This window comes from Anser cygnoides, chromosome 13, assembly GCF_040182565.1.
Source record: "Anser cygnoides isolate HZ-2024a breed goose chromosome 13, Taihu_goose_T2T_genome, whole genome shotgun sequence".
Classification (NCBI taxonomy): domain Eukaryota; kingdom Metazoa; phylum Chordata; class Aves; order Anseriformes; family Anatidae; genus Anser; species Anser cygnoides.
In genome coordinates, this window is record NC_089885.1 from 1,358,868 (window position 1) to 1,377,169 (window position 18,302).

Here is an 18,302-nt window from a genome sequence, read left to right on the forward strand (position 1 = left end):
ACCCCCAAAGCTTTAAAATACACCTTATTACACCTAAAAATCCATAGGATATACACTTAATAGTTCTTCTGGAAAAAAATTATACAATACAGGGAAAAGTGAAAACCACTGATATTTGATCCATTTGTGGAAAAAACATCACGGTTATAAAGTTACTTTTACTTCATTTAATACTTACCATGAACATAAGATTCATTACTATCTTGTCTATCATCATAATGTAAAATTTTGACTCTAAGTTACACATTTGCACTTGACCAAGATTTCACCTTCTCTAAAACATACTTTTATCTAAATTCATAACTAGGTACTAAAATTGTGATCGACTGTCAATATCAGCATTTGTTCTAGAAAACACTGCAAAATATACAACATGAAATGAATAAATCACTTATTTAGAAACATTCTAACAATCCAAAATCAGATGCCATCCTGCTAGAAAAAAATTTTTCTCTTATTTTCAACAGCTTTTAAAAGCAACTCAGAGTGAATTAAGAGTATTCTCAGCACTACACTCGCATGGCTCATGAAACTACCTCCCTGATATAATGTGTTCTATAATGTGTTCTAGTCTCCCCCAAAAACCCTGAAAAATGAAGACTGATCTCCTACAATCCAAGATCAGCAACTACAACTTTACAGGACCTACGGAGGTAACCAAAAGAAGTGTTAGCTTCACATGGAAGCTTGCTGTATTTAGTTGTACTTGTTTGCAAGTGAATCATCTAGATATATATCTTGAAGTTCACTATGGAACAGAAAATGCCTGAACCCCAATCTGGTGGGCAGTTCAGCAACAATATGTTATACTATGCTTTGGTATAAAGTTCCTGGCAAACAAATCAAAGCACAACATTTTATCAGTCAATAGGATTTACTGTTAATAAGAAATAAAAAGTATACCCAAAGATTAGCTACACAAACTCCTTGGTGAAACTGGTAATTATTAATGGAGTTTACCAAGAGCTTCTAAAGAAAAAAATATTAATGTATTTGAGAGCTATTATTGTGAGCAGAATCAATAGAGAAATAGAAAAGTATTTTCTTCGAACAAAAAATCAAATAAATGAAATATATTGCCTACATATGTAGCGACACTGAATGCTTATGTTGAAAAAGAGATAACTCAAGCATCAAGGAAATTTATTAATATATATGAAATACTCAATTTTCTTACTGGAAATAGGGAATAAACACACCTCAACTTCTACCTAAAAAAGAACCGCACTTCCAACACAAGTTACCAACAGCTATAGATTATTTTCCCCCATCTTTCTCTCACAATAATACCCTCTCAAGATTTTAGTCATAATTATACATTTCTTTTTTTGTTCCACTCACCATAAAACGCATAGTAAGCTAACGCATCAGTAAGTGCATGATTATCTTAAAGCTACACTTGAGCACAAAAGCTGCAGTGCAATGTTAGTAGTCTAAATTTTAAACTACTGAGTTAACTTAGTCAGATCACCTCCAGTTATATATCTACTGTATGTTATAGGCTTCTTAACTAGAACATGCTGATGGCAGTAGTGCATTAAAAATAACTTTCCCTATGTTACCTTAACCATTCTGTCACTGATGAATTTCTTCGTAGTTCCAACCTAAAGCAAATAGCTAAGATGTTGCTCATCCCTGTCATGAACACATTGAACTACTATATTTATATTATTTGTAATCCAAGTATGTATATATAAATATATAAATCAAACTATAACCAAGTAATCTCCATTCTATTGCCCGCATCCGCAAAGAAACAAGGTCTCACGGATCTTCAGTACTTGAACTTAATTACAAAGTCATCCTGATAGTCTGCTGACAGCAGTAATATGAATTACTCCCTTGAAATTATAATTTCCACATTAACTGCACTGTCAGTGCAATACAGTGTATCATTCAAACACCACTCTTCTCACAGGGCAGCAAGAAATAAACACGAGTATTAGCCACTAGGGAATCTCATAGTTCTGGAAGAGAAGATGCTGGAAATTATACCTCATGGAAAGACAAAGAAGCAGGAAGAAGTAGGAAAAAGATAAAAATGCTTTAAGTTACCATGATTTACAACAAAGACTACTAGGAAGTCAAACTTACTGTAGGCTCTGTTACCCTATCCTTGAATTTTGGAAACTGAGGACAAAAAAACTCAAAATCTGTTAAGTTAAATAAAAACAACTTCAATCCTAACATCTATCTACATTCTTACTTGCACATCTCCAAATACAGCTGGACAGCAAGTACAGCTACCCCTCAGCTAGGTATGTTGACAATGTACACTTCGGACATTCTAATATTTTTTAGCTGTAGCCAAAATCAACAGTATTTTTATTTGAACTTTTAAAACTGAAAATTCCCCCCTTGAATACCATTTAAATCAACCAATCATCAAGTGCTTCACTTCATAAGTTAAAATTAAAAGCCGGGAAATATAGTGGTTTTCAAGGTTTTTTGTTTTGTTTTTAATAATAAAAAGGTATTTCAAAGACTTTGAATTCCAAAGTTTCTCAGAACTGATATTAATAAAAAAATAGAGAGAAACCTCTACTGTTGACTTGGAAAATAAAACAAAATAGTTAATCAAAGAGCAAGTTGCCAGAAAGGTAGCAAAATTCACTAGCCTCTGTCTGAGCTTCTAATTATATTCCAATGAAGTTCAGAACAAAAACTTCGTAGCCTTTTAAAACAGGTCACATGACCAAGTCTTCAACATACATGTGGGAATGTTTATTTTTTTTTGTCTTACTAACCTCTTTCATAAATGCTTTTCCAAGGCGCACCACTTTAGCAAATAAAATGGGATCGTGGGAGAGATGAGGACCAAGGTAGCACAGCATGTTGAACACTTCCTTTCTCAAGTCTTCGAAGCTGTCTGCTTGTTTTGGTGCTCTCTTGTTTGGCAAAGAAGAAATTGGTGACCCTTTTGCCCCTTTTGGTACACCAACCCTGAAAATAAGATGTAAGGCATTTTGCATGAAAAAAATATTTAGACACAAATACAGTTAGGCTCACTAGTGAATTCATGCTTGTAAGCTTTATGTAGTTTTCCCACTCTTTAGCAACAGAAATCTAGCTTTTACTTTACCTGCGGTACAAAGGTTCAATTGTCACATGCACAAGCTGGCAAAGGGCAATTGCAATAGGCTTATGTGAAGTAGCATAAAATGGAGGCATCTGATCCATAATACTTTGTGCATGCTGCCAATCACCAATTTTTAATAAAGCTTCCAATAAACCAAGCTTCTGATTATCAGGAGGCTGCAAGAAAATGAACAATTAATCAAAGTCTTTTCATAAAATCTAATATTTTTCCTTAAGTAGCACACAGCTGTAGTCCACAAGAAATTCCAGAAAAATATTATGCAGACTAAATACTAGTTTATATATATTATATATAAAGTAAAAACATAAAATTCAGCTAGACATTTACGCAACAAGAACAGTTCAAAAGCAATAATAAACCAGTCCACCTAGAATCTAACATCCTAAAGAAAAACTTAAGAATGAAGTTAAAGACACTGAGCTCTGAAATATGTCTGATCACGTACTTTTCAATATGTCACAATCTATTACAGGTTGCTTCTTTACATGACATTTTAAGAACAAAGCAAGCATGTAAGAATCCTTGGCACAGTGTGTTACTCTGGATTGAAAATATGAATTTCTTAACTTTTTTCCAAATAAAGTACTTAGCAAAACTAGATCTAAAAACAAACTTCCTTGTCTCTTAGTTTGCTCATATCCTAAGTTTCACACTGACACCTACTCTAGAAGAATCTAGTTTTAAGTGCAAGACTACAGAAAAATTAAATTTAAATCATGTATCGTTTGCATGGACTTTGTTTCCTTCTAAAACTGTTTATAACACTTGTAAGTGTTATAAACAACTGTGTTTTTCTGATAGTTATGAAAACATCGAACAGTATAGTATGTAACAACAAGCAGAGGAAATTTTCAGAGCAAAAAATGCACAGATATTCACAATATTCATACTGAAATCACACAGTAATGAAGCTTCACTTTTTCTTCAAGAAAAATACATATCCATACATCAGAACAGAATCAGCCTCTTGAAGATGGAAAAGGTACATGTGCAAACAGAAATGCATACACTAGTATTACTTCACCATGCAACTCCTTACCATGCAGTACCAAAGTTCCTCTGACGCCAGGGCTTGTATTTTTAAAGTCAATCTATACTGTGTTAACAAAAGGGTACACTAATCCTTCACTGAAGCATTTAAACACTTTTCCTTGTTCAGTATAAGCAGGAAGCTTGAAACCCACACTCAAAATTACAGACTTCTTAGAAGTCATGTTGTTTAAAATATCAAAAGTCGTAATTATTTAATTGGTATTACCATAATAAAGTTTGATACTACCAAATTGCCTTGTTAGGTGATTACTACTGTATTAGAATCCATGTTTCAGGTCACACAGTCTTTCTATGGAAATGAATATTGCTTCATTTCCAAAGCAGGCACTGCTTACATATACACACTGCTTGACCGTGTCTGTCCTTAAATAAGCGTGCTCTTCTGTAACATACTCTCCAACAGCAAAAGCACATATGACAGAAAAGAGTCGGTCTAGACTTTCTGTCAAATCTCATCATACTGTTGAGTTCTGTGACCTCAAGAATTTTTATCTCCCTCTCTGTCTGTTTTCACCATTATTTGGTTACACCAAATGCATCCCAAAAGGCAAGAGTAGATGATGCATTTGACAACACTATTCATATTAAGAGTCATGAGACAATAATACATTTTACTTACAAAGGACAGAACTTCACGAATTTAAAAAAATAGTTAAGCCAGTAATTGTTAAGCATTTTTCTCCCTTATCCAGGCATGTATTTCACAGTACCATATCAAAAATAGTATGTTAAGACTGCATACTGGATAAAAATCACTCATGCTGGGACTGCCAACGGTGTTGGAACCTGTCGTTCCTCATTGCTACGAATTGCATAGCTAACATACAAAAACACTATTACAGAAACAAGCCTTTTGAGAAACAGCATGCATTCAGAGAAATTCAGAGTCAGAGAAATTGCTTAGGTACAGCTCTTTATCTTCCCACCACACAGACTCTGACTTTGTTACTCATCACTGTAATGCTTCAAAAAATGTTGCAGTTTTTGGTAGAGCTTAAAATTCCCTAGTTCTTAAATATAAAGCTTAGCCACAAGAACACACTCTTAATTCTTCTGACATTACTGAGCAATGTATATGCTCCCTATGTCCAATCGAGAGTTCGATCTTCCATCAGAACGTTATGACATGTGAGCTTCAGAAAAGGCCAGGCAGCTCATCTGACTGTAGAAAAGACAGACCAAAGCAATGTCGTTTAATAAAAAGCAATACAGAGATAATGAATGGGGAAAGAGGTCAAAAATTAAAGCTAGTGAAAGGAATCAGTTTAAGCAGCAGATGTGACTGCAGTTGAGCACCAGAGAGCGGTGATTATATCAGCTGCCTAAGGAACAAGAAAGAAATTAGATTTTTCAAGCTAGGCAAAAAAAAAAAGAGGAGGAAGGAAGGTCAGAGATGCAGAGAATCAAGGTAAGGTAGAACAAATGAGAATAAGTAGACAAAACAGCTGGATATAATGAACCCAGAAGGATACAGAACATTAAGAGCAGGAGTTATCAATACTGATGGACTTGTCCACCCTTTCCATTATTCAAACTATCAAATGAAAGTAGCAATTTTTTTTTACCTTTGAAAAAAAAAAGGGTATTTCAGCAGTGGTTACAACTCTGAAATGAAGAGGAAAACAGGCTCCCCAAAAATTAAAATAACTGCTAAGCTTAAAAACAACGAAGCAAGTTAGACCTAGGGCAACATGGACAAGACATGACACAGTAGCACCTTAAATAAGTATACACTGACACAGACAAAGATACAGGTCTAATGGAAAGCACAAAGGACAGTTTCCATAGAATATGTACAATTAAAACTTTTTCTACAGTGGAGGCTAATTATACTAGCATTCTTAAGTTTGGCAATTTTTTTCATCCCAATTCTTGACTGGGAGAAATAAAGAATGCATTTTATGTCTGCATCCTTAAGGTATCAACTACGATTACAACGTAAGACCTAGAAGACACAGCTTTTAAAAGACTCTCAAGTACATGAATGCCGGTACACACACTGTGGAGCTGATACAACAAAAAGGAGGAATCATATTAATTAATTAGACAAGGAACCAAAAGCCTAAAACGTACAGAAATCCAGAACAAATCCCAAAGAACATGCTTGAACTTTTAGCATAAATCAAGTGCTATCAGAAGATAGACAAAGCCTTCCAAGAACAGATACTTGGATACCTGTATTTTTATATTTGTTTGAAAAAAATATATTTTCATGACAATGACTATGTTCCGTTTAAAGTTGTTTTCCTGGAAAAGAAGCTACTCACAGACACTAACCTTTTCAGTTTTCTCCTCCTCTTTTTCTTTTTCCTTCTCCTTTTCCTCAGTCTTTTCAGAGGATAAGACAACCATTGTAAGTTTTCTGACGATTTGCTTAGCTTCCACTATCTCTCGCTTGTGTTCTTCAATGATGGCATTATCCCCTGGAAGAAGCTAAGAAAACAGAACAAACGTGATTTCTGAAAATGAAAGTTAGCTACTCCTGCTTTTCAACACCAGAGGCCCAAGCCACACTTGTGTCCTTCCTCAATACTAATCAGATAAAACATTCCTTGGAAGATTTTTCTTGTTATCATAATCCCAACAAGGAAGCATGCTATTAACAGACTTCTGAAATCAAAGACAGATGAACAATAACATTGTTCACTTTCCTCCCAAAAACTGGTTGCATAAGCTCCCCTTTTTCCACCAAAAACATAGAACTTCAGATTCTTTCTTCTCCCACCTGGAAAGGTTTAAAGAGTTACACCCTTGTCACTTAATAATGTAAATAATCTATTAAGATTCACCAAGAAATACCTAAAGTGGAATGAAAAGTAACAAATCATATCTATAGGACCTAATGCCTGTTACGTACATGCCTGTGTGCATAAATAAAAGCAAAGAACGGTTCTTGTACGACTGTGGGGCAGGGGAGCAAGGACATTCTTGATGTAAAGTGTAAGCCTGACAGCTGCTGCTGCACAGAAGCTGCACAATATATACCACTTAATGCTCAGCACCTGTATGTTAATTATCTTCATGAAACTCTCATATCACATGAAATTAAGCCTGACTGAGAAGAGGAAAATGCCATGCCAAACACGCAGTCAAAGATAGACACCGAGACTGGCAGAGAAAATTCTGGAATGAAAGCAGATTGCAAATGAGGCTGAGAATCAACGTGACTAAAGGTGAGCAGTACAAATAGATGCAGGGGCCGTTCCCACTGTGAGACTGGCAAAAAACACAAATACCTATACAGGATCCAGCTGAGATTGCACAGGCCTTCTTAACCTGAATCGAGGCATTCATTTTGTAACCTCACCAACATTCCTTAACAAACTAGCATTACCATCACACATTCCTCCCTCCACGCTGATTATTTGAGATACTCACTCCCACTCCTGCTCCACCTGACATATTTTTAGCCAAAAAAATAATGAAGCCAGAGACAGTAATTGACAAGTCAGATTGTGAGTGACGCTATTAACTGCCACACAAATTAACAGCAGAACTACATTCCAAAATTTCCATAGCTGTAATTAGAGCTCATTTGCTTGATTTCAGTGGAAGACTTAAGAGCCTTGAAATATATGGATATTCTGAAATTAAAAATTGGTGCATAATGTAAAAATATTTTGATAACTCTAACATTCTGTTTACCATCCGTCAAATTAGTATGCTGGCTGGTTGACAGAGTGCCAGACTGGAGAGGATAAATCTCTCAGATTAAATCTGAACGTGCAACTTCATTTTGCTCTTGCAGGCTAACAATTCAGAATTCTTGTAGGTTAAATTACAGACAGATTCGTGAATATGTATATATGAGTTTTTAAAAAATATACTATTAAAAAAAGGTAAGCTGTTAATCATCCTATCACTTTCTTCAAAAATTTTCAAAAGTGAAAACACTCCAAGGGTCTAGTTTTTGAGGAAGGTTACTCAAGGCATTTAAAACCAATCTCTTATCACTTACCTCCCGTCTCCTAATCCAGGCAGGAGGTTAAACAAACCTGGAAGATACTACACAGATAATTCAAAGAAGGCCTATCCTCTTTAATACTTCAGTGTGTGCTTGTTTGAATATGTGACATTACAAAGTGTTGGGAAATTTAAAGGATATTAAATGTACATACACAGGTACTACAAGGTATGTCATGAGTCTTAAGCTTTAGGAATAGGACAAGATATCTAGCACACTTTTTAAAAAATAATTCTTCGTTTTGGCATTTGACCAAGTAGCACTGTCACTTACATGGACATAAAGATCTTCCAAATCTATCAGATTATGTTGCAACAGCACAGCAGCAACTCTGTATAAGGAAGGAGGCGTCTCACCACTTGGATCCTAAAGAACACAAGATTACAAATTTAAAAGAAAGGAAAAGACATGAAAACAAATGAAATTTCATCAACACTGTTCCCCTTGCTGCCATGTCAGTTACACCTGCTACTACTCCAAAGCCATATTGCCTTATAGCTAGACTTAACTGCAATAAGCAATCAGATTTTTCAGAAATTGTAAGATTTAATTATCTCCACATCTCGTGGTGCTTGTATGCAATTCTATACCATACTTCAAAAATCTGCTCGAATATTCTCTTAAATATTAACCACCTTGCAAACATGCTCTCTACTCCTGTGGACAAGTCTTTTATTTATAAGGTACAGTTTCTTCGTTAATGCCAGTCCTTATATAACTATACACCTTCAAATGGAAGGTGTCATGATCAAGATTGCTGACTGACCATAACTCAAGACAGGCAGCTGAAAGCATTTTCCTCAAAAATACATTATAAAATTCTATTCAAATAATGAAATTATTGCTTTTAAAACTGGAATTCTACAACATATATTAATTTCCATGCTAAAAACACTACAGCAGATGTCTGTTATCACTGACTGCAGTTCATTACATAACCAACCAATGATGAAGATAATTAAGAAATACATTACCTGATAAAATTTGAATTTGAACCCAAGGATATGGCATAAAGTTTGTGGTTCACACATGTACATGTACGACTCTATCAGTGGTACAAAGAAATCATCATACTCAGGCCTGCACTCATAGACTTCCAGGATAATATCCAAAACTCTGTTAGGATCAAGGTTAAAACATCCTAGTGGAAAAGAACAGTAGAAAAGCTTAATATCACTACTACTCATCTTCATTCTGTTACTAATCTACAAATGCATTAATTTTTAAAATTTAATCAAGGCGAAGTTTTAACAGAAAAGAATTACATACAACAAAATAATCTGGATCACCTCTAAATACACCGATCATTTTGACTTGTGTCTAGTACTAAACCAGGCAAAAGGCATTCAACAGGACTTTCAATTCAGATTACACAGAAATTTTAAGTTACCATCTTAAGTTCAGCATTTAAGAAGTACAAAACAAATTTCACTAATCCCATAGTGCCAGCAGAAGGCACAGACTTCCTCCTCTCTCCTTGTGTTGCCACACGTATTCATGCAGCTGCATCAATGAGCCATGTAAACCCAAAGCATTATTTTACACCCCAAAGAAGTGTTCAAGTTTGCAGCTAAATCCTGACCCATCTGGTTACACTGTCGTGCCAATTCAGCATTGCTGCTAGCAATAGGGAGAACTGCTTGTTTATTTTAAGGGAGCAAGAGCAAGGATATAGATCAACTTAAGCCAGTGTTGAAATAGTATCTGTATTTCACTAAACTTTTTCTGCCACAAAATAAATACTATTATTTATAACAAAAGAATCCACATCTACGCTATTTTCTTCTTTGTACCATGAGAAAAAACGTTATCCATGCACATCCACTACGCCGCTATGTAATTACATCAGTCTTTCTTTCCCCAGAAGCTATTTCCACTATGTCAGGACCTCCTGCAAATCAGTACTTTAGAAAATTGGACATTTTATAGGAAGTCTATCTGCAAATCCTAAAACTGCAGAAGACAGAAAAATACTGTTATGCAATTCCTCAAACTGAATGTGTATTTTTTACTGTAATAACCACCAAAAACCATCTTATTATCTAGCTCTCTTCCAAAGCAAGTAGTATTACTACAGGGATTTGACAGTCTCAAGCAAAATTTTGTGACAGATGGAAAATTATCTTTATAAAATACTAGCACATCTTCTGGACCACGACTGCACTGGCACTGTATAGAACAGGAAATGGTGCGAACATTAATATATTATAAAACTCTTTGTGCAAAAAGGAAGTCTAAAATATGGAGAATTACACAACATTTCCTGTTTCAAATGTATTTTGCAATTTTATTGTGACCCTATTACTACTAAATTTAGATATATGGAAAAAAAATCACAAATTGAACTAGACAAAGGAGAAACATTTACTACTCATGTCTCTTTATAAAGAACCAGTTGTTCAGCTCCTTCAAGATTAAAAGGATATTCATGCATTGAGTTCAGTACCTTAAAATAGCAAAAGACATTACTTTGTTACTTTCTAATCTTCCTGCTAAGAGATATCAAGAACATCCTCAAAAAACACTACTCTTCAAGTAGCTGCTGAAATTGATCAAAGTCACATTTGGGACTGTACTATACATTTAGTATCTAATTTTTAACTACACAACATTCCCAAAAATCAACTTTGCCAAAGAAACAGGAGCATCCAAATTTCATAATCCAATCGAAGATGGTCTGCCAATACGTTACTACCACACTACATGCCTGTATCATGTTATTTGATTCCCAGATGATCTCAAACAGTAGTCTAAGGTCACCCTCTACAGTTGCAAGACCATTTAAGAAAATCAGTACCCATATTCCTCCAACAAATTCCTTACCTATTAAAGATTTGATATTTTCAAGGATTAAATCACTAGTGATATTTCCAGATAAGTCTTGCCCCAGCTCTGCAATCAGCTTGGCGTAACCTTCATTCTCCTCTCTTAAGAGATTAAATTTCTGTTGTTTATAACTGCAAATAAACAGAAGTTAAACACTATTGTTTAACACATCCACAGTGAAAGCTTATTCATGTTCTTATGAATATTAAGCTTGCTATATAAAATGTTAACTTCAAATATATTTTCAAGAACTTGCAGTTTTTATCAGCTATTGCAAAAATGAGATAATGCAGTACGACAAATATCTGCAAGGCAGCAAGCACTCTCCAAATAGATCCATCTCTTCTTGTATTTCAGATGCAGACCATTTAGAAGCTAGATTATGTTAGCACTAACAATAAAGCTTGTCCTTACATGCTATGCTGAAGAACTACTCAGCACCTTATCAGTCTGTGAGTAAGGACCTATGCCAGTTTTAAATGCTCTTCTTTAATATAGAGACTGAAGCATTGGATGCAAATGCAAAAAAAAATACATTCACAAAAATCTATAGAGAGTGTTGCCAAAATTAACATAACTGCTTTTGCTTATTTATGGGAACATCAAATACCTATGCTTAATTGATGTAACAGCAAAAAGATATATATGCTCATACTTAATAAATTTATATTACAAATAAAATGAAAGATTAAGTATTTAATCTGTACATACAGGACAACTGTAGCAAAGAAAAGGTCATAGCAATAAGTGAAGTTAAAACAGGTTTTAGCATTCACATGCTTGAGAAATATAAGAGGGCTAATGATGTTCTATTATTGTCAGTGACTTGTTAGAGTGCAATGGAACATTTTTCTTAAAGAAAAAACAGTATTTTATTACAAGAAACTTTTTTTTAGAAAGCATTATTACCAGATTAATTAGCATTGCCCTTCCCCACCCACTCTCTAGAAAACCCTTACCCCAAAACTTACAATAGCTTTGTCTTTATTTTAACAGATTTCTGATTGAACTGTTGAGACTGCTTGATAAGTCCTAGTGATTCCAGTGTTTCTGGATCTAAACGCTCCTTTAGGACAGTATCAGATACAAGATACTAAAGAAAGACCAAGAATACACATCAGATTTGCCAGTCATGAACACGTAGAAACATACATATCATATACCCTCACACTAAGTTTGAGGCAGAATGCATTTAGAAGTGAATACAACTGAGAAACTATTTAACTAGAACTAGAATTTTACAAGGGTACACTTTATATACAGAACACCTTGAATAAGCAAGCTGTAGAGTCTAACTGCTGGTTACAAAGTATACACTGCTTAGCATCTACAGATGTTATTACAAGAACTGCATATTACAAAGCTTAAACCCACTCTCTCAATATGCTGAAAGAAGCCTTATTTTCTTACGCTGATTTTTCCTACAAGTCAAGCTTATTCCAGATGGCTAGGAATGCCACTTCAAAAGGCAAGAGTAGGTTGCATAAAGGAGAATATAACACAAAATGTACTGCAGAAGCAAAATTTGTTTAACTGAGAAGGGAGGAAACTTACACTCTCTCAAAACTACTTCCTTAAAGGATTCAAACAACTAGACTATATTACTCTACCCATAACGCATGTGATAAAGGTATGTAGAAAGAAGTACCAAGTCAGCTAACATAGCTGAAAAATGCAGAAAGAGGAAAAGTTTAACCACTTCCTGCTTAATCAGTTAGTCTAGTAAGAGATCTAATTCCCAGCGTTCTCCCAATACTTCTCTTATACATATTTTATAATTTTTTTTTTTTTAATTCTCATTGAGGAAACAAGAAAAAAATCAGCAAACATGCTTTTAGGAACATTAAAAGTTCAAATTCACATTGCAGGACAAAACTCTGGATCAAAGTTACTTGTGTTACATCTCATTCCTGGAAACAGTGTTTGTTTCTGATGGCATGTATCATAGCTGCAAGTGCTCACTTCATCATTTCTTGTCTCCATGCTATATTCTTCCCCAATCCAAAAAGTATTCATTAAACAAACAATGCAGCAGCCTTACTGCATGAGAAGTTTGTTTGGTCACAGAACTCCTGGATGTCCCTAAATATTTTGCACTGCATTAAAAACAGGAAACTAAATGAACTACTCACATACAAGCAGCTTTGCATCTTACAATCTTGAGCTACATTAAATCTGTAGGTCCAAATGGCTATAACACTAAAACTAAAACAATGTTTTTTGAAAATGGGAAAGTAAATTTTTCATGCAGGTTGGGCTGCATCTAAACTCAAGGTCAGCAGCAAGAAGAACAAGTTACCTATATATATATATTAAATTGTAGTTTATTTTTCTATGATGGATAAAGCTAACCTAAGAAGACCTCCCTGACCAGACTAACAATATGGAAGATACAAATGAAAAGTTTCAATCCATAGGAAGGAATAGACTGACTGCAATAAAAGTATATTATCAGCATTCAAACTGCTTAGCCATCCGTTATGAACTGTAGTCAATAAGCAACAGTACATACACAATAATTTTCTCCTGAAATCAGCAGAGAAAATAACAAGCTCAGTGAGTTAATTCCTTTAAAAAAGAACCCAAAGGTTGGTCTATCTGATGAAACAACAGGTCTACCTATGCCATTTTCTAAACTAGATTAAAAACACGTTCAGCCTGAACCATCTTGTCAACAATACAAAACAGCTAAAAAAAATACTTCTTTGTGTATAATTCCTCAAGTTGTTAAAAACATTTTAACAGACTTCCTCAAAAAACAAAACTGCAACAACGTAGTTTTAAGATTATCTATTCTTTCTTAACAGATTTTGGCATATACGTTTACCAAAAGAATTTGTAAGTGCAACTGAACTTACCAAACAGGCTAATACCAGTTGAGTAAAATTATCCCTCTTACTTTTTTCTTCTAAACAACTTGTTTCAATATCTAGAAGAAAGGAAGAGGAGAAAGAAACACACGTTATTTGTGGAAATTTGCCTCTGTCACCTTCACGGAATTTACAAGTTTCTTCTATTCTTAACTATTGCAATAAATGCTCATGACGACACAACGCAAAGTAGCTTGTTTTTAACACACTAGCTGCCTGTAACATTGCAGCTACTCATTCACCTTGAGATCCCCGTAATATTTCAATGACAAATCTCACACATGCACAAATCTCACAGAAAGGTAGAACAGAAACCAGAGGAATGTCATAATCATAATTCTTTTCCCTTTCTTTGTTGGAATGAGGTTTATGGTAAACACTAAGAATGAATAATAAGCAAGAAAATAGAAATACAAATTGCTGAAGAGAACTGGGTGACCCTAGCTTTAATGTCACATCGTTCTAGTCTCTTTTCCCTTGTCTTCAGAATAACTGCTGTCTGCAGTCTTTTACTAGCTGTAATTCTGTATTTCCATTCTTTTTGCATTGTCAACGACTGAACTCAATTCAGAAATTCATTCCTGTGGAAAGAGAGGCCATAAAACAAAGGAAGTATGCCTGCCTAAAGTGGCTAAAAAAAAAAACATTTCATTACAGGAAGCAAGGAGCTGCAAAAGGAGTGGAAAACTCCGTAAACAAAGAATCAAAGGCAGACATTACCAAAAATAAATAAATATGTACAGACACGAGCACAAAAATACACAGAAAAACTAGACCCACAAAGTGACAACAACAAAAATCAGAAAAAGAGACGCCCAAACAGACTGGAAAACAATGATGTAGCAGGGTGGCAGCAGAGGGAACAGACATGACAAATCAGTCTGGACCCCTGCACCCAAGCATCTCAGCCATGAAGAATCTGGAGGAAAAAAATTAGTTTAAGGAATACAGATTAGAGGATAAAAACAAGAACCAAAATTCTTATATATGGAGACACAGTAACTGAGAGAAGGCTACATTAAAGGGGGAAAAAAGAATCCTGGTAGCAGCAGACACAGCTTAGAGGGGAAAAAGTGTTAGGGGAAACTCATGGAAAAATAAGCAAGAAAGCATATCAAATTTCATTTGTCCCCAGAGTAAACCTACCTCCCAGTTATACTATTTCTCTGCTGCTAGTAAATCTAGTAAATGCAGGGCAGCTGTCTACATAATATGGGGGGGGGGGGAGCAGACACACACTAGTTTCAGTTATTCAAACTGTTTAAGGAGCAACCTGAGTAAATTTTCTAACCCAGCTCAAAAGCAAAGGATATCAGTACAATACTGCACTATAAAAACTATTACAAAGAAAAAAAAGATACAAATACAGAGTGAAACATTATGAATGAAATAGTCAAAATGTATCAGTTCAATATTACAGAACTGAGGCTGCACATACAAATTTAATTGGCTGTGAACAGAGACATATAGTCTCAGCACAGAGGACCCTAGACACCTTCAAACCAGTGCCTGTGACGAAAAGACTGACAGCAAAATTCACTGAAATGTGTTGAAAAGAACAAAAAGACATAGAACAAGAAATTAAAAGTATGATCTGAAAAAAAGTATTCAGGATTAAAATTCTAAAAACGTGCCAGAAACAGCTTTGGATCAGCATTATACAACACAAAAATCTGAAAGTTATTACCAGAACAAGAGGCATACATCTTTAAAGCCTGCTCAGTTTGCAGATAATAACTTGGCAAGCAATTCCAGTTGCCTTTAGGTTTCTGCACAACTAGTACAAGCTCCATTTCACTAACGATGACAGTGCAGATAGAAATATTTACAGAATGCATTCTGAGAACAGAAGATTATGCACCGATTTATTTAAAATACTTATAAGAACAATAACTACATTAAGTCACTGATTCCATTAGCTAGCATCCAATGTTCTTCCAACCTATCTACTTTAACTTTTCTTGACAGAACAATTTCCACTGCCTTTAATAGGTAAACATATAGGAACTGTAACAGAACAAAGCAGAAAAGACATTAAGAACTTTGATACAGATACACCGAGAAAGAACCAAACATTTTGTAGAGGAAAGTAATGCTATACAGATCTAATGAGTTTTCCTGAAGAAGTGAGCAATTAGATGTACAAAGCATGCATTTCTCCAAATCTATCAGAACACTGAAAAGGAAGGGAACACAACTCACCTAATATGCAGAATACATCAGCTAAGATGGAAGGCATGTCTTCCCGAAATTCCTAACAAGGAAAAATAACATACATAGTAAATACAGAAATTCCAGCAACTACACTTAAAAAAATAAATTATTCTGTTACATAAAAGAAAACAGTGGCTCTAGAGGAGGCATCCTACTGTTGAGTACCTTTCTGCTTAATACAGAAGGGTAATTGATTTATAGCATTAAACCTGGCATCAAACCAGTAACAGGTTTTATTTTTTCTTAAATTATAAATGGGTAATTAGTTAAGCCCTGTCACAGGCCTGCACTCATTCAGGAATAACTAATTGGGAGAACAAGTTCTTAGGTATATTTGCCCTTGTCAAAGCCTCTATATTAAGCAAAAATCCTCAAAAATTTCACAGCGAGATGCAGATAAATCAGAATCAGCTTTTAATTAAAAGAAAAAAAAAAATTACATGTCACAACACTAAAGCTTCTCTAGAAAAGCTGTTTTTCCTTCCTGTGATTTCCAGTATCCTTCTACAATAAATATGACAAATGCAGAAGATGAAAGGATTAGCATTCTATATGTATGAAAGGAACTTTAAAAGTTACATTAAAAAGTATACTTACAGTATATAAATATCCGTATGTATATTATATGCAACATATAGAGATGCATCAATAATAAATAACAGTAGCATCGAATAGGAGCATTATTTTAATGGTGGTCATGGGACTTGGACATCTCAATAGTAAAACGGTAAACAAGAAACATAAATTACAAAAACCAGTAGGTGGCATCACTGCCATGCTGCATAAGCAAGTTAAATCTATTTTTATCATTTATGAAAAACTTCAGTCTTCATATGCCCTTAAAAAATTTATTTGTTTATGCTAAAATGAACAGAACTACTCCTCACCACAAAAAGTAGGGAATAAACAGAAACCCTAACAGCCTACATACACTTCAAGCACCCAGAGATGAAGAAAAAGGACTTGACAAGCACAACTTTTTAGATGTGAAAAACACGTTTCTCAAATATTATCCTGCTTGATTTGCATTCTGACTTAACAGACTAAATATTTGGTAAGTCTACAATTAAAACAAATATAAACTTACTATAACATCACCAAGAACATTAGAGGCTTGATCATGCTTCAGATTTCCTCTGACAACATGACATGCAAGCTCATACAAAACCTGTTGGATATCTGTTGAAAGAAAACAGATGATTAAAGAACGCATTAGGTAATCCCTGGTCTAACTTCCGAAACCATGTGTACAAGAATACTGTAGTCTTCAGACACTTGACAGGTAACGAGGACATGTTTCCCTTCACGAAGAGAGGGATTTTACTGACACTGACACATTAAATCTGAGCATCAATGTTTAAGACTTCGCATAAGCAGGCAGTAAGAGATGATCTACTTTCCTGAGAGTTTACAAAAAAAACAGTAAAATGGGATGAAAAACTACAGTCCTGAGCATAACGACTTGAGTCTGCAGTTGGTTTAACAGAAAACTTAAAATTCACGTGGATATTATATATTTCAGTTCAGAACTTTTTTTTCTTAACCTTCTTATAACAGATGTACTTTCAAAAGCCATTTCTCTAGCAGAAAGTAAGATTTAACTGGGGAAAAATGTCTAACCAGGATTTATTACTACTACTATTTATGGAATTCCCTCACAACCAAAGAACAAAAGCTTATATTACACTGAAATACTAAACACAGGTGCATTTGAGAAAAATCTTGCAAAGTTAAATATGGTGTTTGCAAAAACAGCTATGGTAAACTTATAAAGGATTGTTCTTTAATAAACAGCAATGTTGATCTACTTTTTAATACATGAAAAAATTAAAATTCCATGCTTTCAATTTGCAATTGTACCACATTTTCCTCAATAAATAGCATTTTCAATGATCATAATCATTTTCATTTAAACCAACTGATTAAGAACTTGGGGCCTGCAGACTACTGTCATTTCACTAAATACAGATGATAATAAAAAGAAACATGTTACTTTTACTTGTAACAATGCTTTTGGCAAAGAACACTAGTTGCACAAGACCTGAATATAGCAGGATTGGTTCCTATATCAGTTCTATGTAAAACACCCTTACCACTTTGAAGGCCAATTCAACAGCACAGCTTAGGGAAGTACCAAATTTAAAGATTTACAATGAACCCAAAGCAGCCATAATCATGGCCTTTGTCGTGTCTCTGCAAGTGCCTTCCCGTAGTGGAGAGAATTTGTTATGCAGGTACACTGCCAACCCTGACCCGGCCTCACAGGCCTGGGGTA

General features: G+C 34.7%; 1 protein-coding gene across 4 annotated transcripts in view; it reads right to left on the reverse strand.

Moving 5' to 3' along the window:
• THOC2 (THO complex subunit 2) overlaps nucleotides 1–18,302 on the reverse strand; it is a 54,799-nt gene that overhangs the window by 29,445 nt on the left and 7,052 nt on the right. For 3 of the 4 annotated variants that reach the window (XR_010834864.1, XR_010834865.1, XM_067005234.1), the window contains exons 3-13: nucleotides 17,115–17,206; nucleotides 16,016–16,067; nucleotides 13,802–13,872; nucleotides 11,915–12,036; nucleotides 10,941–11,074; nucleotides 9,092–9,258; nucleotides 8,391–8,483; nucleotides 6,431–6,586; nucleotides 3,083–3,255; nucleotides 2,748–2,943; nucleotides 1,563–1,604 (exon numbers count right to left, since the gene is read on the reverse strand). Coding sequence is in view for 2 of the 4 variants with exons in the window: in XM_067005234.1 (XP_066861335.1) it covers nucleotides 1,563–1,604; nucleotides 2,748–2,943; nucleotides 3,083–3,255; nucleotides 6,431–6,586; nucleotides 8,391–8,483; nucleotides 9,092–9,258; nucleotides 10,941–11,074; nucleotides 11,915–12,036; nucleotides 13,802–13,872; nucleotides 16,016–16,067; nucleotides 17,115–17,206 (1,298 nt within the window). In the remaining 2 variants the exon portion in view is untranslated. The remainder of the gene's footprint in view (nucleotides 1–1,562; nucleotides 1,605–2,747; nucleotides 2,944–3,082; nucleotides 3,256–6,430; nucleotides 6,587–8,390; nucleotides 8,484–9,091; nucleotides 9,259–10,940; nucleotides 11,075–11,914; nucleotides 12,037–13,801; nucleotides 13,873–16,015; nucleotides 16,068–17,114; nucleotides 17,207–18,302) is intronic. The other variant, XM_048070605.2, reaches the window with a different exon arrangement.